Source organism: Bombus fervidus, chromosome 11, assembly GCF_041682495.2.
Source record: "Bombus fervidus isolate BK054 chromosome 11, iyBomFerv1, whole genome shotgun sequence".
Classification (NCBI taxonomy): domain Eukaryota; kingdom Metazoa; phylum Arthropoda; class Insecta; order Hymenoptera; family Apidae; genus Bombus; species Bombus fervidus.
Window position 1 is genome coordinate 12637694 of NC_091527.1, and position 21503 is coordinate 12659196.

General features: G+C 43.0%; 1 protein-coding gene across 7 annotated transcripts in view; it reads right to left on the minus strand.

Moving 5' to 3' along the window:
* The window catches only part of LOC139992592 (protein Wnt-7b), a 120396-nt gene that overhangs the window by 70702 nt on the left and 28191 nt on the right, over positions 1–21503 (minus strand). Inside the window, exon 1 of one of the 7 annotated variants that reach the window (XM_072013547.1) lies at positions 17895–18259. The exons of 3 other annotated variants lie outside the window; for them this stretch is intronic. In XM_072013547.1, the coding sequence (XP_071869648.1) occupies positions 17895–17971 (77 nt within the window). In that variant the 5' untranslated portion in view covers positions 17972–18259. Of the gene's footprint in view, positions 1–638; positions 892–9305; positions 9873–17894; positions 18260–21503 lie in introns of those variants that run through there. 3 more of the 7 variants (XM_072013545.1, XR_011801157.1, XR_011801156.1) reach the window with 3 other exon arrangements.

Here is a 21503-nt window from a genome sequence, read left to right on the forward strand (position 1 = left end):
TACACTTGCAGTCGTGGAAAATTGTAAATTGACTTTACCGACCAACTTTACGACCTCGCTGTATCATTTCCACCTACCGTACACGAGAACACCTATAAGAAGGCTCGTGCTACCGTGTTTTATTCGCTGTCCCGCATATCACGTCGCTGCCGCATTCGTCATCGAGCCAATTTTAATAAATAACCGCCATATTATCGGCGAGTTCCACGAAACTCGCGCTGGAATAAATCTGACTCTACGTACAAGCGGCGGAGTAACGTTCAGGGTACGCAGGCTGCTTAAGACATCGACGGTGTTCCTGTCAGGGCATAATAATAGCCGGCAATCCGTTAATCCTTCAGGTAGTTGGTTGTCGCGAGTCTCGTTCGAGACGAGGCAAAATTTGTTCGATTCGGTCGAGGATCGCGCGCTTTCGGCTAACGTTCCATGCTTCTTATTTAAAATAAAAATACGCGACGATCTTTCGAGACAGCTATGCGTATAAATCCTCCTAGAAGCTACGTAACGATACGAATTCCTCCAAAAGGTCGGTATCCTTCTCCGATAGACTCGGAACTCACGAACTCATGGTGGAAGAAGATCAATGATGGACGGTACACGTCATACCTAACCCGATCCTCGGAAGATGGTCGATGAGAAATTTGTGGAAACCGGGGCTACTCGGTGAGGTCGACACGCAAACACGTGTACCACGGTGGTGGCCGTGTCCGGGTGGCGCGAAGCGTGAGAAGAGCGACCGCGTGGAACACGGAACTATTCGTGGCGCGTTATAAATTCGGCCAGGACTACGGAGGCTGGGTCGATCCGGGTCCGCGTGTCCACGCGGTAGACCATAGCCTGCGGAACAGGGTCCCGTGTAGCCACGTCGGCGGACATCGACGATTCCACGCCCTATAAATACGCATAAATATTCCCATAAATCCCGTGTACCATCGCGTTACACGCGTTCACGAGAGAAGGTCTCAAGAAGATCGCGGCCTCGTTCTGCTGCGAACAGGCTGGTATCAAAGGAAACGAAAAAGGGAGGGCGAGAAAGAAGGGGAAGGCAGAAGGAAAGAGAAAGAGAAGGAGGAGAATCGTGTGCAGAGCACGGCGCGTTCAGTGTGTATATCATATATGGAATAAATTACGCTTAACGTACGTACTCGCCGGCCGAGCCAGTTGGATTTATACACTCGGCCGACTTTCTGTGTATTCCCGATGTAATCGAGCGTTTAGCGCGCGATTCATGGCTCTCATTGATCGCCGCTCCAACCACAACATGTACGAAATTTGCATTTTTATAGGGGACGTAGAGTCGCGCGCGTGAAACTTTGACTATGTGGATTTTTCGCTTTATACCTCGAACGATGTTTAAAAAAAATGTTTCCACCAACGTTATCGGCATTTGTTTATCGCACCGTTTTCTTCCGGTTGTCGCGCTCTTATACTCAATATCGATTGACATTTTTCTTTATATCGTTTTTGGAGTATAAAACGAAAGATCTACCTAACTGGAAACTTTTACGTAATACTTTGAATACTGATCTTTCGTTTTACCATCTTTTTTCGTTGATTTTTGTTCGCTCTTAACCATTTTACATTTAACAAATTATTAGCCAGACAAGCGAATCTATTCCACGCCAATAAAAATCTATCGTTCATCCTCGTCCCATAAAATCTTCTTCGTCTCGGTTAAATCTTCGATCCACATTTTGCCACGTACAATACGACGCAAAAAGATCGAAGAAATAACGGAGCACGATTAATTTAACATTAATCATTCCGCCGTGGAATGCAGCGTGGCGACGATTATTAATTCGTGTAACGTTCCACGAGAACAAGACGCAGAGGGACAGACGGTCCAGTCCGTTCCGTAGAAATGACTCATGTGAATAACTCGGTGAGTCTTGATAGCGATCAGCTCGTTAAAGTCCTGTAGCAGGGGCCGAAAATACGGTTTTACCGGACAATGCGAGCCGTGCACCGGGAAAACGTGCGAGCAGCTGAGCAGCACTCGAGAACCAGAGAATGAGAACGAACCGGTCAGAGGTGGACAAATAGAACAAACTGCTGCTAGGCCGCGTAAGAAAGGTCAAGGGTACGATGTATCGAATGCTACGATCGAAAAAAATAATCGCGCGACTCGCGGTTGACTCTTTGGAAACTGACGGATTCGTCGAGGGTAACGTATGGAATTTTGTCCACTTTTGCCACGTAGATAAAATTGCGCGTTGACTCTGTATGATTCTGTATGATTCGATATATGACTCGGATATCTATTTATATAGTCGTGATATTATTCCGAGAATTATTATTATTAGTATATATACATTTATAGAATTTTTATTTATTATTTATTTAAAATGGATTAAACAGGCGTTGGTTAAACAGGAAACGATGGTTGTTTCACGTGAACTAAATACAATAACGTGCTACGCTCTCTTTCGCGCGGACCACACTCTCGACAACGCAATTCACACTCTTTGATTTCTCAACTCAACTCTTTCTCCCTTAGCATTCTTTGATCTTTTCTCATAGCCTCACCACGTACGTGTTCCGCAGCCGTTCGTGGCCAGGATCACGTAGGCCTTTTTCCCGTGTAACTATTCGATCGAAGGACCAACGATACAGCGATGAGTCTGTCGGCAATTAGGCTTTCTCGCGACATCGTTTATGATTCACCCGATATCTCTCAGGCCTTTCGTTCACGATACTACGTTCGTATGCGATTATGTTCTATGTATGTTACGCTATATTCAAAATTCCTCGTTTATAATAAGTTAATAGTCGCTATATTAAAACGGATTCGATTACATGCGATCAAAGTACGGTTAAACTCCATTTTCGATAAAACGTGTCGTGTAAATACCAAGGCAAAAACATTTAAAAAAGCATTCGTAAGCGGTACGTCGAATAACGAGAGTCTTATCGTATGATAGATACGATTAAAAACAGAGATGAGTATTTCTCTCTGTTTCGTTCGAAAAGATAATAGCGATCGTTTCTAAAATATAAAAGGGTGCAGTTCAGAAAAAGATAACCCGTGACATTTATGATAATGGGCTGTGCAGACTCGATAACTCCATCTTCGCTTTCCACCTTTCAAGCAGGCCAAACTCCGTTCCAAAAAACGAGAGTGCTTGCGTTGCTCGAAAGGTAACGCCTCGTCGCGGATCCGCTTCGGTCAGCTAAGGCTGTTTCGGCGCGTAACGATGAAATTATCGGGCCCGTAAATCATCGGTAGCGCCTCCCAGCTCGCGACACGCGTTTTATCCAACAGTTTCACGCCACTAGCAGCGGTGTCATTAAGTGTAATTAAACGCTACCATTCAGGGACTTTTGATATCGAGAGCGAGAGAGAGAGCGAGAGAGAGAGAGAGAGAGAGAGAGAGAGAGAGAACGAAATTCAGGAGAGAAACGAAACGCCGGAGAACCAGAGATCCTCGTCGGCTGAAAGGATCCTCGTGGGCGAACTTTCAATATTTTTCACAACTCGCTATCGTCGCCGACTCGCCAGCCAGATAGTACAGGTGTCACTAATTACTCTGATAACACCGGCGCAGACCGCCTATCGGTTGGTTGCCTATCGTCTGCGAAATTAAGTGGTCGATATTTTTCTTTGGTAGCCCTCGATAGATTCTGCGCGAACAGAGGGCACAGCGCGAAACAGGATGTTAAGAGGCTGTTTTATCTACCGTGCAAGTTTATTCCTCGACGGCTTAGAGCAGCAGATTACGCGTCACCTCGAACACTGGCGTTCGCTTGATAGTTTCAGAGTTATGATTTTGGTGTTGAAGTAGATGGCAAGTAGTAGCTGGGACGTTTATGGCAAGCTGTTTTGGTGTGGGTTACGCGAGCGAATGATTTCAAAGCGTTATGCAAGGCACAGGATTGGTACAGGATCGTGCTATAGACATTTTTAATCCGATTCGCTAATGATAACGATAACGTTATTTTTATCATCTTCGATAATAATACGACGATATTAACTAACGCGGTGTTTCGATCTCTTCGAATGTTTCGAACGAACGGATTCTTAACGCACGTGTATATGAGCCGTCCATTTGCTGGTTAACTCCACGAAACAAGCAACAAAGGAAATTGACGAAATTATATAAGAGAAGCATCGATGTTAAAGTTTCAAAACTTACAAAAAGCAGAGTTGACCGCTTTTTGAGCGGGCGCAAGAAGACGTAATAAAGTGAAATAAATTTGTCACCGAGGATGATGTCTTTCCGATAAATATAAGCCTCGATTGACCGAGATACTGCTACGATAATTGCCTGTATAGATCCTTTCGAACACCTGAGAATCGTCCTAATTCACGGTAACCACGGGCTCGCTAGGATACGAAGGAAAAAATTTTCGATCGGCTAGAAATAGAGGCAGACTCGTTAATTATCCGACCGGAGGTGTGTACATATCGGGCCACAAATTAACATTATTTTATGGATGACAGGGAAATGGAAGAAGCGTTCTTTCTACGAACGAAAGAGCTCGTTAAGCCAGGTATCTTTAGGATCTGATCTTCGGTCAGGTAATACCGAAAATATCTTTGTAGAAAGGTCCTGACAAGCGGAGAGGTGGCGAAAATTTCAACCCTGGCGCCTGAAGATTTATCGAACGGCTTCCCTCATTCACCTGCTCCTCTGTGTGCGTTCGTTCGTACGACGGAGGAATACACGGTGAGAACGCCGGAAAACAGAAACCTCGAACGGCACGAATAGCGGATGAGAAGTAACACGATCCGAGAGGATCTCTTCGGGAAAGTGTGGCAAGTGCGACGCAACCGTGACCATTCGATTATTCGTGTCGACGGATCCTAGCATCTCAGGTGACGACGGTATTTAAGGGATTTCAAGGAAAGCATAATTACGGAAACGTTGAAAATGAAAACTAAAGGAATAAAAAAATATACAAAACAATCGTCTATGTAGAAAATAATGCCTACGTAATTGGCATAAAGTTAATTAGATTCGACGGTCGACTAGACAGTCGCGTTTCATCGACGGTCGTCCGAGCATCTAATACAATCTGTCGTAATGGACGGTGATAATTATAACGAGAGCGAAGATTATAGCGATTATGTAGACGAGCGAGCATTCTTCAGCGGGAATAGTAATTGGGATAAGCAGACCTGCTAGTCAGAGAGCAGAGCCGCTTGAATACGTTAAGGCGACTTTTGTCTCCGTCCATCGCACCGATGCTTCGCGATCAGCTGACGTCCTTCCCTTTCGAAGAAAAAATTACGCTACTTTTTTCCTTTTAACGCATAATAAATTCATTCGACGTTCAAACTGGTTCCACTCTGAAGCGTGCGCGTAATCTTCCGCGAATATTTAGAGACGCGTTTAAAGCGGTTGAAAATTTAAATTATTTATTTCATTTATATTATCCTTTTAAAAATTTGAAGCTTCGGACTATCTTATTTTTAGATATTTTCAGCTTTGAACTATTTTATCTTTCAATATCTTTGAAACTTTGAATTATCTTCTTTTTAGGTTCGCAAATAAAGTAAATCGAAATTTAGTTTCTTACGGATCTCCGGTCTATCTTTGGTACTTTACTTTCGTTGAAAATTTTATCGATACATAATTCGATGGTTGCTTTCGTATTTCCGTGGCGATAACTTAACAAGATTGTACGATCTCGTTAACATTGATTTTCATTATAATTGTAGCGAATGTTTCTTTATTTTTGTAATGTTTTAAATATTTAAGAAGCAAATACGTCGAACAGAAAAAGATCGTAAAAGAGAAGTAAACGAAACAGAATATTATCGCACTTTATGACGTATCACTCGGAGTTTATTGAATGGTATTTTATGCTTTAAAAATATTTAATGTCTCCGATATACCACTTTGCACATTCGATTACCCAAGATAGGCTATAAATTAAATTTTACAGTTATCGATGATTGAGCAGTTTTTCACGTAAATATAATTTACCTCTTGAGATAGTCAGGATTTTTCTCCCTTTATTAATCATCGATAATGATATTTAACTCGACCTTGTTTCCAAATATTTGTAAAAATCGACACGCTGTTTGCGATTAATTTCACGAACGGAGCGTTTTCTTTGCAAGGTTTTCACCGTAAAACGTCGATCGATTAAATTATCAGCTTGCTTGTTTTTGCTTCGCTTTCGTTTTCATCTCTGTTTCATTTTTCTCGACTAATTGTTATTTCAACGAAACCCCTGATTTTCAACGACGATACAGCTTCACGTTGGATTCTTTGTGCTACATTGTATATACAGTACCCCCCTCCCCAGTTTTTTTCAACCTTTATTCTCCGTATTTTCTTCTCTTTTCATAGTAATTTCAGGCGAAGGGTACAATCTGTGCGTACCTCGTTCTCGCTAAGAATCGGTTTGCGATCGTCGTTTAATTATACACGATCATGTTCCGTCTATCGGCGTTAGCAATCACGGTTAAACGGTTTTTACGCGGCGTATATTTGCTTCTCTTTTAAGCTTGATCGCGAAATTACACCGTTTCGTAACCGATCTTATAAATAACACCATTTACTTTTCAATCTCATTAAGACCTCTTGGTTCGCGCGCATCGCCCCCTGCTACTCGTATATTATTATTTCAATATCATTTAGCGTAAATAACCATCTTTTGCGTTCTGCACATTAATCTTCGATCGAAGCGTTTAAGCATCGTTTTTCCCCATTTTTTATGCGTGTAACTTTTTTCTCCTTCGCTTAAGGTTTACAAGATCCGAGGGATTTCTCATAGAAGCAGGGCATTTTTCGTTGTTCCGCTTAGACGTCGTCGAGTATCTCAACGCCTAACTAAACTCGAGTCTGCCGAATAAATTTACTCGCGTCTAAGGAACCCAGCAGAAGCTTAAGCTCGTTCTTAAACTTACTCGTCCATCTTGCACGCTTAAAATTATTACGCTGGATCTCTCGGTCTCTCGATACCTCGATCGAAAACGAAAACACGAATTTAACTAAAATTAAGTCTCTCGTATAAATCTTTGGTTGCAATTCTATCTGAGAAATGATCCACTTAACGGCTTAAACTCATTCTTAAACCCGATCGTCCATCTTCCACGCTTAAAATTATTATCCGCGTATCTCGTCATTTCGATCGAGAACGAAAATACGACAATCCTTCTTCAAGCACATCCGCTAAAGAAAAAACCTATTTATTACCACCCGACGCGTCAATTCAAACTGGCTCTGGTATCTCTGCCATCGCATCTTTTCGATCGCTGACTTTATCGATCAGCGACGTTCGTCTTCTCCTATACAACCGTCCGCCCTCTAAGCTTCCGAACGTAACGTAACCGGCGAATCGGTTTCGAGTTGGACGAGTATTCGCCTCGTTGAAGTCCGTACGCGCGTGGCTCGGTTAATAAAGACATAGATCGTGATCGTTGGTGAATCGAAGTGCGTCGTACGGCGACGATCAACGCGGTCGGATACGAGATCGTAAATTGCTACAAGTTCTTCTCGTCCACGCTTCTAACAGTTGCCGATCGGACGCGATGATCCGCGTTTAATCGCTGTCCCGTCGATACGCTTTTCAACCGCCGAGTCTCCCGCCAGGGTTAACTACGATTCTAGAGAGTCGCTTACCTTGAAACCACGAAGAATCCAAGTGTGCTTCCGATGCAGAATATCGTAGCGATATTCATCGCGGTTCAACGTATTTATTAATTTTGCGTACTACTTTTTGGTGTAATACGATAATCGCGTTTATCGCGTATAATGAATGTAGCGGCACATGAGCCATAGGACGAGGCGAATCAAGAACGACTCGTGTTGTTGTTTTGCCTCGGAACATCGACACCGCCTCGACGCACGAAACGTAACGACAAATAAAATCCGGGCAAAACAATGTCGCAGCTACGTGCGACAAAGACAAATTCGAATTTTCCGACTCTCCCCCGACCAGTATAAATAAACGGACGCGATCGCGAGCAGTTCGGTTATTATTCGAGTCATTATACGAATTAGTATATCGACGAGTATCCATTGGCAATTCGACTTTGCGATTTTTACTCTGTACCAGCGACTCGGCGAATATAGTTTGTATACTAAATTACTATTTCAAATATATTCGACGGTTTCAACAACGAGCAATCTCGTACATTAAACCTCACGATCAAACCTCCTATATACCAGTTCCCCACGTGAAAATTATTTACCGTTCGAGACACGTTATTAAATATCCGCTATTCGTAAATTAAGTTCTTATCGAGATTCTTACTTAAAATTTACTTTTTGTCTAACTATAATTTAACGTATAATAATATCGCGTTGCACAAAATATTCTACTAGATGACTGTGTTTCGCTTCGCAGCAGTACGCACAATGCATAGACACTCGCGCATTAGCGTTAAATTCGGAAGATAAGCATACGCGATAACCCTGATCCATTCAGGCAAAACAGATCGAACTCAAGACCATTGAACGAGAAAGACGCGATCGGAATCTAACGTAATCTCGATCTAACAGAAACGAAAAGCTTGTGCGAGGGAAAGAACCCTAAAACGCGTGTTAAAACGTTCCGTTTCGACAAGCGCGATTCGTTGCTTGCACAAAGTTCAAAGACAGCTCTCGTTCCAGCGTTGCGATACTATCGCGAAGAACCATCAAACAAGCGAACGAACCAACAAAAACGACACCCCGCAACGGACCTTACGAGCCGTCATCGTGAAAGGGAGGCGAGGAATTCGGCTCGCTGGTAGCACAGAACTCTTAACCCGCTCGAAGCTCGTGGCGAAACGTACACGGTGGATCGCTTCTTCTTCTTCTTACATCGTTTAACCCTCGTTCGATAAGCGCTTGGAAAATAAATCATTCGTCTACGTAGTTTAATAGAGTAAGGAATAAACATGGCAAGACAAAAAATTAATACCGCCCTCGTATAGCGCGATTTGGAAAATAACAGCGAAATGAAGTAGTACGATTCTTAAGGAAACGATACCCGGAGAAACATTTGCGAGTAAAGTACATGCAAATTTCGAAATTGAAGGAAATTCAAGCGACGAGAAAATCATACCAGCGTCCAAAGAACCACGCTGGAAGATAATCGAAGGGGAAGCCTGTACGAAACCGTATACTTAACTTTATACAGGTTTCATGATAAACGTAATAAACTAAATGCGCGTGAAATTAATAGAGAGCGGATAAAAGTCTGTCGCGTCGCGTGTCAAGCGTATCGAAATTGGCCGCAAAAAAATTCCACGACAAAATCATTAGAATATGAAATTTTGTCACGTCATTTTCGACACGAATGTTACGAAAATGAATGTTACGGAGCGTCGACGTAAAAGGGAGGCGAAGGATTCAGCCGGCTGGTAGCCCGAAACGTTCGACTCGCTGGAAACTCGTGGCAAAAGACACACAGTGGCTTCGATTCTTCGTCCTCTTTAATCAATTTGAATCGCGAGGACGCGGTCTTAGGCCGACGTCTTTCATGCCCGAACGTTCCGAGGGAGCAGTTTCTCCGGGCACTTAGAGATATTTTAATGGCGCTTTGTGCCCCTCTGTCTCTGTCTGGTCGGCCAAATGGAAAAGGGATTCCCTTTATTCGAAACGCGAACGCGTTTCGTTTCGCCCTTTGTCTCTCCACCTCATCCTTCTCCTTACCTTCGTCCAGGTTTCACCCTTTTCCTTTCCTTCTTCTTTCTTTGCTCCTCTCATTATACTTCTTTCGGGCGACGTCCGCTGACCACTGGTTATTTTAATTGGATCTTCGCCGAGACTTTTTTCACCCGTCCTCCCATTCCTTCCGTAAGCATCGCCCCCTTTCCATCCCTTACACGCCGTAGATTCCCGCTGCCGTCTTCCAGTTCCCTGGATACCCTCGGTTTTTGTGCCAGGCGCGACAACCTTTGGCGACGACGCACGGAATTCGATATACAGTGGCTATAAAAAGTATTTTATACCCCACTGTGTTTATCATTGTATTTGCGTAGCAATTAATTAGATTATAATAATATTTCAATTTCAGCGTCGTGTATCAATATTATGCGATTAGAAAGATTTCTAAAACAAAAGATCCAACGATTCGATCGACAGGAATCTGATAAATCATGTTACTCGTTGAAGTTTCGGTCCAATAAATTGGAATAAATCCACTCGAATGGATAAAGAGATAAATACGTTTGGATAAACGTAACGTTACTCGCTTACGATCGAAAGTTTGCTCAAATATATTCTCTAAAGTCTTCGTTAACTCGTATTCCTTTGATCTTCTTAAAAAGCACCCCTCCCTTCTCCGCGTTTGCTCGAAAGAAACGTTCAATTTATTCAACAGCCTCGCATTAATTCCGACACTTGGACAACTTTCCAAAAAGTCCTCCTTTCGGTGTCAAATTAAATTACCGGAGGCAATTACCCCTGGAAAATAATCAAGCAAGATTCTTGCCTGCTTTAAAAGAACTTTCTTGTAACAGCTTCGACGTGCCATTTATATCAAAAATATCACGAGACACTCCCGACCGATTCGAGAGTGGTAATCGTTTAATTAGCACGTATATTCTTCGAAGATCTTTATCGGCAAAGACTCTGAGAAAATTCGCGCCGCTTTCGTGAAGGATGACGCGAAAGTTTTTTTGCGGCCGGGTTTACCGTTTCGAGAGTGACCACGAGCGACCACAGAACAGTCGCCATACTTTTTTTCCCTTTGCAGATTCAGAATATCGTGGCAAGTTTTTTGTTAAAACTTTCATACGATAAAACAAGACACGTACAGACGTATTGTCAGCGTCTCACGCTACATACAAATATAATATCACGAATTATTTTTATAATTCGTGATATTTTTCAAAAAGTCAGATATTTTTGAAGAACTCGATAAAACTATGAGCTTTTGTTCGTCGGTTGGTTTTATTTTACTCGTAAGTTACCTTTCGTAACGAACGTGATAGAGTAAATAAGCGAGTGAAAGGTCCGCGAAAGAAAGACAAAATTTTCGCCGTACTGTTTTCACGACGCAGACTTCCGATGGAAAACGAGAAATTAATCGAAAGAAATATACGAACGGATATTACTCACGCATCACACTTTCACGAGCGGTGTAATTAATATTTATGCGATCGACGCCAATGGGATTAATTAAGATTCGCGCGAAATACACGGAGACGCTGTAAATGGAGTACCAGTTTGATCAGCTTGGAAATTTATTATACGTAACGATGATTAAAAGTCGCGTGACGCCTGCAACGTTTATTTCGAGGAAAATAGAGTGGTTTCTTTTTGTTTTCATTTATTGAATACGAAATGAAAATAATATTTCATGTCGCGAATAGCGTTCAAAAGTGGTTTGCCAATGCATCTTGCGAGTTGTCTCTATTAACGTTGTTTAATAGGTTTATAAACTTTGAAGCAAGATATTTTGTTTATTTCTTATGACGTATAATAATATTCAACGATATCGTCGTCTCGCGTTCTTTCAATCTTTTATTCTCTATCTTTTCCTCGATTTTCTAAAATTAACTAAAGAGGAAAACAAACGATTAGATAAAGGACGAAATTCTATCAGGCCGGACAAAGCCTTTTGCTCGAGTTCCATCTGTCTGCTGTAGCGTCGTTCCGGTAAAAGTCGCGCGCCGGTTTTCAACAAGCGACTGACATAGACGATGAAGACACGAACTCTACTACCGAAGCGAACTCACTGAATGGTATTACTACTCTTCGCGGCAGGAGGGCCGACTCGGGCTTACTTTACACCGTTGGATCTTAATTTAATGCCCAGGCCCCGCCACGACATCGATGCCTCTCGTTCGAATCGTGTCCCACTGCGATTCGTTCTATAGAAACGAACATTGCGTTCAATGGCTGCCGGGGGTGGTCGTGAGTTACGTCGTTCATCGGCTGATTTAAATGTATGCAAAAATAATTGCTCTTACGTTTCTGCGTTGGCGTTGTTAATTCTCTATAGACAAAACGGATTGCGCGTCGATAATTTAACCGATATTTCACCTCTAAATTTATATTCTTCTTCTTGGAATTTGTATTTTTATTGGAGAAAGTTTGAAACGTTTAAGTCACCGTTTAAGATCGTACGATATAATAAAGGGATCGATAGATATCTCGAAACGTTTTAAACTTCTTCTGGACGTTTGAAAGGAATTCTTTGCGGTTAATTAATCGGCACGATTTCAAAATTAAACAACGATAGATTTAATATCTTAATTTGGTCGCTCGTCTAAAGTAACGATTCTAATTTCTTTTCTTGCGACCGATCCTGAATAATGCCACTTTCTTGTGCATAAATTAAATAAATTATTTGTATCGTTTTTAAAAAATGCGAAGCTAAAGATGTATGATTTCTATCTTACGTCACGAAATAGGCAATGCGATAATTTGGAAAAAAAAATGTGGAGAAAAGGGATAAAAAAAGGTATTAAGATTAGGGTAGATTGAGCGTTCGCAAAAAGTTTCCAGAGAATAAATTCCTATGTATTTTATGATCCCATAATTTGCAGATACTGATTTCGATAATTGCACGGAATTGCCGTTCGATCTACTCGCTAAAACTTTAAATATAGGCCTAAGCGAATTATACCTACAAGGGGCAAGCTTACGATAGAATATTAGCTATTTCGTTTATGGTTCCGCTAAAATCTATTACGCTTGTTAGTCTGGGAACGACTGTATCGTTTGATCGAGAGATCGACGGATATTATGAAATTTCTCTAGCTTTTTTTCAAAGCCTAGACGAGTCTAATATTTAGAAATTTCACTTAAACCAGCGAAACACGCACTTTCCATTCTCTTTACCACTTTCGCCCTATCGGTCGTAATTCATAATTTAGATCAATATCCATGGTTCCGTTAAGTATCCCGCGTTTCGATCGATTTAAAGGCTTATTAATGGGTCCCGGAACCGCGGTGGATTATGATCGATCGCTTCGAACACGGTACGGCTGTTATTTCGGAAATTCTTGCCGAGCCCCTCGTTAATTCGAAGGGTTTACGGTGGGCTGCAACACTCGTAATCGTCCAACATTGTGTCCCAAGAATGCGCCAGGAATTCCTCGACCGGCCTGGAAACCGTCTCTTTGTGTCCTTTCGCTTGTAAACTGTAATCGATCGGAAGGCGTATAACGCGAGGTTTTTGCTCGACGATCGAATTCGTGTTCGAAGTTTCGTGGAGAACGGAGATGGCTTCGGGTTATCGGTGTTTTAAATTGCGGCGAAAGTGCGAACAGTTTGCGTGAATCAAACGAATCAGGCGGTCGACTTACGAGCTTATAAAACGATAAATCGTAAAGTGAAAATACAAGGCGAGTTTGCGCAGAATCTTGCAAGGGATGAAACACTGAATCGCGCAGAAACAAGATGTACGCTTCTATTTTAATTTACTTTCAAGTTTTACTTATAAATGCGACTGAATCGATCCGAATATAAGTAAATTAAAAGATAGAAAGATATAACGTTGAATTCTCTTCCAAATCCATTTAATTTTCTTCGATTTAATATAAAACTAAACATCGATATCGTTGTCCAAATAAGATAATCGTGCATATTTCCTAAAGAAATTCACTCGACAAAATATCCCGTTTAAATATGAGATTTTTCATTTCGTTACATCATTCAACGCGCAACAACGAATATTGAATAATTGGATCGAAAGTAATAATTTATTTATTAAGAATATGTTTCATCGTTAATGTTCGATCGTTAAACAGCAATACGCTTAGCCATCTATTATCGAAGATAAAAGTGGTCATTTATTTTTGTAACACGCGCAGCATCAAGATCTATCGCACACTGTCAATCGATGATGAATCGATGAATACGACGACACGTTTCAAGCACATGTAACACCTTGTTGGAGTATGTCCGCGGATGCTAACGTGGACGACGCCATTCGATCAAACAACAAAACGACAAGACTCGAGAAAATTGACGTCGCGTAAGTCTACAGAGATAATAAGCCATTGATAAAACGAAGACTCTGTGTGGTAAAACCTGAAGACGAATTGCATTTTACGTGTTTATACTTTGAAAAGAAATTCGATACATTGCGAAAATAAGTCGATCTTTAAACAAATTTCAGCGCTAAAAGAGTCCAAATTCGGAAACTGCAATTTTTGGAATCTTAGTTTACGTTTTCACCGTTCATCGAGCATAACTTTTATTTTGGAATCTGCGTGAAGATTGAAAAAGGTAAGAGAACGGACGTATGGCTTTGCGTGAAAATTGAAAAACAGAGATAAAAATTCAAAAATGAAGAAACTGGAAATAATAGTATTTTTTTTTTTTTAGTAAAGATTTGTCATTGATTTCTCGGTGATAAGATGTGGATGTTTATTATTATAATGGGCGGTTTAAATGCAAATTGATAATGGCCAACAAAAAGATCCAAGGATTTCAGGAAATGGTAAAAGTCCATGGCTCGGAGTACCACATACATGTACGCGCATTATATATATTATCTGAATGCATCAAACGGATTTATCGTGACATACGAGTATAATTACTCGACCGTGCAAAAAAGGCAAGTAACATTCCAACAATTCTACCTTTCACGCGTTGCAGTTTTGCAATGCTCGGATCGTGTTCATCAATCTCTTCGTTCAACGATTGCGTTGCAAACGTGAAAACATTTTGTTTCAATTCTTATTCGCGTACATTCTCATTAGTGTCTTAATTATTTTAAGCATTTCTTCTAGAAAAAAGAAATCATAGATTCGACGAAATTTTCTGATTAGCGCAAAAAGAAGACGAACGTTTGCGTCAATTATCATCTATCCCTTATATTATTTTCCTCTTATTATACGCGCGTCTGTCGTTCGGGGTTGATATCAGAATATATTTAGCTTACGCCGATGTTAAAAAACATATCACCTTTTTATCACTTTCCAATTTTTGTACGATCGATCGGTATTGTTGCTGAGCGATACGCGTTACGATCGCGCGAAAAGAAACGAAAGCTCGTAAAAAGTCGCGCCTCCGTTGCCCATGCTGCTCTATTATACGGAACTCGGTCGTGACTGAATATAATTACTTCACGGATGGTCCGGACGAACTTTGCGCAACTTTACGAGCCTCTCGTTATTGACTACGGCTCATCTCTTGTAACTCTCCATCGGGCCACATCGTTCCATGTCTACGTTCTTCGGATTCGATTTTCTTCGTAGAGTTAAGTTGCGTGGTATGAAATTTGTTTCTACCGGGCGAGTTATACGAGATGCGTTGTTAGTTGGGTAAAAATAAATGACGCGATTTCACATTTATTCTTTTTCTTCCTCGGTCTTCTTTCTACGAGTAAGAAAGGTACGTGGAAATATTTGTCGCAGCTACCGTACGTCTCGAAAGGTCGATTTTATTTTATAGAATTATTCTTCTCCGAGTGGTTAACGAATAACGTTGCGTTGAAAAATGTCGAGTTGACTAAAAAAAAAATCTCGCAACCGCGAAGATTTACAGCAGAACGTCTACCAGGCACGTAACACCGCCAAGGAACGGATTTGTTGAAAACACGTAGATTTTGCCGTTGTTTCGCCGTTGTAATACTTTGAAAACGCCGGCAAAATTAATACACGCAGGTGGCCATGCGGGGAACACGTGTAAACGTCAGAAGGATGCGCTCGAGAAGACCGTAATTCACTGCACGATTTTCAAGGAGCTGTCTGAATTTATCATACGCAGGAACACTGGGCCGTGCATCAAATTTCATTGCACGGCTGTGGAAGTTTGACAAGGTGTGACGGGCCTGTAGCACGTGTCGACACGATGCTGCGCCCTCAGCAGCTCGCTTCGCGTTCCATTCGCCTCTAAACGCGACCCTTTGCTTGGCCTTGATGCCCTTTTTACGTAACATGCGAGGTATTCGCTTATTTTTTTTCCCCAAAAACAAGAGAAGATCTTTGTTCTCGACGTGGAAAGAATTTTTTGTGCGATGCGATCTTCCATTTCGCTTACTTTCACGTACGCTGATTCGCGAAAGTATTTGAACGAGTACTCATTGTAGAAAACTGTTACGTTCGCATCGTACGTGTTATATTTTGAAATTTCATCGACACTGCTACGATAAACGAGTCGTCGCGATCAATAGCGTTAACGTTTGAAACCACTCTGAAAATGTACATGGAAATTTATTACACGTTCATTGCAAATATACGAATTTCTAACATTACCGGAATATTTATTAGTAGATTCAAGTATCATCCTATTATATTTCGTGACCAGAAGATAAATATTTTCTTAACGATGTTACGATTTAGTTATGTAACTGTGATGCGCATCTGAATAGAAGCAGAATTTACTCGTACGAACGGTAAACTTTCTTTTCCAAGCAACCACAGAAGATAAGTAGCAAAGACGACAAAAAAGGCAAAGAAAGTTTACAAAGATCCGAGATCGATCCGTGTATCTCTTTCGCTCCACGCTTTATTTATTTTACCGAGAAAAACGACACGACGTGCGATATAATAGATACCAGAATCGTTGAAAACAACGGCAAATTTCCCCAACATCGAAGAAAGCAGAAAAGTACACTACCCTTCGCCAAAGATTAGAACCGATTCTCGTCAAAAAGATCACGCTGACCTATTGTCGAACGAGCGGTCGAAGAAAGCGGAGGATAGGCTCGACAAAGAGTCCGGAAACCTTCGACATAGGACGCAGAATTACCGAAAACAACAATCAAATTTCGCCGCGAAGCCAGTGTTAACGCTTCGTCGATGTGGACGACGACACGAGAAAAAGGAGCAACAGGGTAGGGAAACGGGGAAGAAAGAAAAGGTTTATCGAGCGTAATCCCGTAGATTTTTAGAACAGCCTTCGGGGATAGGTCGTTTACCCTTATCTCTGGTCGGATCTACAGGTGAAGTGCGAACGATCGAGCCTCTGCGACGAAACCGAATCTCGATCGAGGTGGTCCCTTCGGTGGGTTCGGGATCCCTTCGGGTCCCAAAAGCGATCACCTCGCTTCGCTGGGCCTCGTTGCGTGCCGGCAGTCGTTCTCTTTTCCTACTGTCGTCGTTCTCTTCGTCGTCTTCTCTGCCGCGGAAAAAAAGGGCCAAGGGAGAAAGACGCGCCTTTGTGAATATCGTTAGCCGACTCAACGCAGAAAGCTACTTTATAAGTAACAGTCGACCCCATTTACGTTGTTCGACCAACGAGACGAGAGTACGTTTGGCACACGGGGTGAGGTAACACGAACCACGAACGCGATAAAGTTGCGATCTCTTCGATGGAACGTAACCGTGACCTTAGGGGAGGAAAGACACGGAGCGAGGGTAGCAGCGGTGATCGTTTTCTCGATGCGAACGAACGAGCTGTCGAAAACTGTCGATTTGCTAGGAGTTTACGACAGAGGTTTGCCGAGTGAAAATTTGTCGGAGGGTCCTACCTAGGGATAGTAATTGGCTTGTTCCGATGATTGAACTGAAACGATCGAAACACTTTTGCCGGGGTATATTTATTTGAAGAAGTTTTAGACTTTGTTTCGAAGAAATTGTAACGGTAATTGTTACGCGAGCGTCGGAGATTTTAAAAATTGAAGATAATAAGAAATAAAAAAAGGATAGGAGGAAGAATAAGTGGGATTTGTATAGAATTACGATATTATATAGAACTATAGAATTACAAAACGTATTTAGAAATTCTTATACGGACGCGAATTTATTTTGTCCCACGATTTTATGATAAAATCAATAGCTAAAAATATCGACAAAAATATCTTGCAAAATGTCACATTCGAAAATAGACGCGTATTTCTATTTACTAAATTATATCTTTTTACGTGTACATCGACGTTGTAAAAAACAGTCTTACGTTTTCGACGCTCTTTTATTCATGCATCTGTATGTCTACATATATTACCGGAGCTGTTTCAATAAGATCAATATCCACGTAAAACGATAGCCGTTAACGAAATAATCGCAACGAGCGAGCGATAAAATTTCGATGGAAGAAGGTAAGGTGTCTTACCTAGTTTGCCGTGGTCCCTGGATCTGCCCAAGAATGAAAAGGGCTATCGCGATTGCCGCGATGTCACCACAACGCATCTCTTACATCACAATCCCCTTGTTTATTTGAATTCATAAAACGGATGCACACGGGACGGAGTTTTACGCTTCCGCAGTCAGGCAACCGGATGCACGTCGGATGTTTGTCGTTTCAGTGGCATGACACGCGTTTCACGGTCCTCTCGCACGGCATTGCACGATTTCTCGCACGGAACTCGACACACAAACACGATCTACATACCTCGAGTTCTAGGTCCTTTCCTCGAATATTTTCAAAGAATTATTTCTTTTACCGCGTATAAAACGTACTTTAAAATTCAATCACGAGCCACCGCGATTTTTTACAGATTTACGAAATATCTTATTTTCGTATAAAACGACGATCAAGTTGAAAGAAGGTCCTTCTTAGTCGCTTCGAGTTGCTCGGAGATTATTTTTCAAAGCCTCTGCACATTTTTCTTCGATTTCTTAAATATTAGATCCAAGTACCAAGAAATTCGTCTTTCGTTCGCTTTTAGTTGCTCGAGAATAATTCCTTGATCCGTTTTCCATATAAATCGTTTCCTAGTTATTTCGTCATACGTAAAACGCGATAAAATTGCAAGAGTTCGTCGTCTGTTTGGATTGCAGCGTCTATAAAAGTCGTCGTATTAGCCGAACGGCACCAGCAATCTCCGTTCCGTCAACGAGGAGCCTCGTTAAAGTCACCGTGCACGGTGTACCTTCGCGAAGCTGTCGGAACAAAGCCGCATGTTCTGGACAAGCGCGAAACAGCTAAACCGCGGGACCAACATTTGGACAGTGTAAAGTGTTTGCGCCGCTTAACTGGTCCGACGAGAGTGTTTGCAATCGCCAAATACTCGAGAGTCGTTCGCTTTAACGGTGACTAAGCGCGAACAACACACGTCCACCGGTTGATGTGTCTATACCAGCATCGATACGCGTGCTGAAATCGCTCGTTCGTTTCTCTTCTCTTCTTTCGTCGAGCTTTTCTCCACTTCCGTCGTCTTTTAAATTTTTGCTTTCGCTCTTGACTTTTACGAGCTAATAATCTCTCTGGTTTTCGATCTTCGATCCCGTTCAGACTCCCTGTCGTTGACTTTGATTCTTCGAAATTGCATTCGCTACGTGTAATAGTAGGGGTACACGTTACAGGAGAGCGTCAAAGAAGAATCGACTATTCTAACCGTTGTCTAACGCGATGCAACGTAGTTATCGAATCGTTAGCGACTGGTTTCTAATTAAAAAGGCAACGAAGCGACGTAATCATCGACACGGGTGGGTTTTATAGCCAAGCTTTCTGGCCGATCGGAGATATCCGGCTCACGCGACGTATTATTGCCGTGGAATCGCTCACGCGAGGATATCGTCTTATTGTCCGGTTAAGGATTCCGTGGTGGCGCGAACTTATCGATCGGCTCATCGTCATCGCGTTAAAAGTCCGTCGAGATCGTACGGAACCACGGGGAGAGCGTGATCGATCGATCGTTCGTTTCGCGTACACGCGGTCACGGAGAGAAAGACGAAGAAGACGAAGAGGATGTAAGAAGAATCGTACGACGAAGACGAAGAAAAAGGAAACGTTCGTTCCTCCGTTCGGTTAGCCGCGCTCTTTTTCTCTTTCCATCAAGGGGCCACGAACGCTCCTCTCCTCTGTTCGGCTAACTTAACGAAGAGGAATTCCTTTTCAACGAGTACCCCTCCCGTGCTACCGGTTCTTATTGTCCCACTCTGCCTCTTTATTCCTCTCTTTTGTCAGTTTTTTTCAACTTATAGCCGTGGCCCGTAAAAGCGTCTCGCGGTTCTCTCGGCTCTAGGTTTTTCTGCGACGCGCTTTATTTATTCCACCGTACGGAAATTTGTATGCCGCTTGCTTCTGGACCGAACTTTACCAGCTTTACCAGCTGGTTCCACGACACCCGACGAATGCCACCGGGACACCTTAAACCGCGTCTCGGCGAGCGTGCAGCTTGTCCCGCTGCCCTCGCGAACCAGACGATCCGATACACCGTGTCAGGATCGATCGACGACTAACAGCATCATTCACCTGCCAGCCTTGGCGAACGCTGCGCTCGCAGGAGACGCGTGTCATCCGATCTCTCCCCCCTTCTGCTCGGATTATCTCCGTCGTAATTAAACTTTCATGATCGATCTACCCTGTCCCTGGACCGGACACTCGAACAGGACAGGTGTAAGGGTTGTCGCCTTCTATCTCGATGATCCAACTCTGCCTTCTCGGAGATATCGTATCTTACAGCTCGTTAGTCATCGCCGATCGATCGATCGTTCGAACGAAACGCCCTTTCGATTCCAGCCTCTTTTTCTCTCCAAGACGATTCTTATCCTTACAAAAATCTGATAAATACGATCTTACGTAGTAATTTCTGCTCGAATATCTTCTCCAGACTCGATAACTTCGTGTCAATTTGATCTATCGATTTTATCAATCGTCCTTAAAACGGAGTCGATCGTTCGACGAACCCTCGAATCTTTAAATCTTTAAACTCGTCGATACTTTGTTTTTTTTTCGGTTTAGGATCGAGCGATCCCTGAGATTCGATGTAATTCGGTTTAAATCGCGATCGCGAGGAACGATAGCCCCGAGTATCGGCGCGGAACTGGAGCAGAGGGTAACTGTGCAAGGTGTGCGCGGTGCAACCCGGTATTCAAGGTAACCATAAGGCGACCACCACCATCGGACACGCGGAGTGACAAGCACCACCACCACGACCGACACCGCCACCACCACCACCACCACCACTACCACCACCACCACCACCACCTCCACCTCCACCACCACCGCCACCACCACCACCACCACCACCACCACCACCACCGCCACCACCACCACTATCAGCACCAACAGCAACCAGGAGCAGAGTCATCGAGAACACCGTGTGCCCAGGAAAGGTAGGAGAGCACCAGCGTGTCCGAGGGGTTAGCCGGTATGGGGAGTCAGACGGGAATACCGCGTGCACATGGGAATTTGAACGAGCGGGCAGAAAGTAAAGCGCGTTCGGTCGAGAGGAGGGCCCGCGATGGACTGGCCTCGCCAACCCAAGTCCTCCTACCTTTGGGATCAGGTCCCAGCCTCTACGATGTTACCTCTACGATCCTACCTCGCCTCTGTCGCTCTCTTTCTCGCTCTTTCTCTTTCTCTCTCTTTTACTCTAACTCCTGGCTACAACGTCCGGCTTTCTCTGTTTCTCTCCTCCGCTCTCACTTAACTTTCCTCCCTCTTGATACGCTCCCGTTCTTCGTCTTTCCTCTTCCTCTCTCCCTGTCCTCTCTCCCCCTCCCCCCCACTTTAATCTTGCTCCTTCTCGTTCCGTCCCTGTTTCAGCGACCGTTCTCGCGGCCGTTTCGCCCGTACCCTCTCGCTTTGCTTTACTTTCAGAGTTACCTGTTGCCCAATGCACCGAACCCGTACGTCTATATTCGCCGGTCGCGTCAATTTCGCCTCTCGCTACCGTCCCGCCGCAATCACGGCTCTTCCAAACGGCCGCGACCCTTTTGGCCATGCTATTCCAACCTCCTTTTCCCAAGTGTCGTCTCCCTTTTCGCGGTTTCA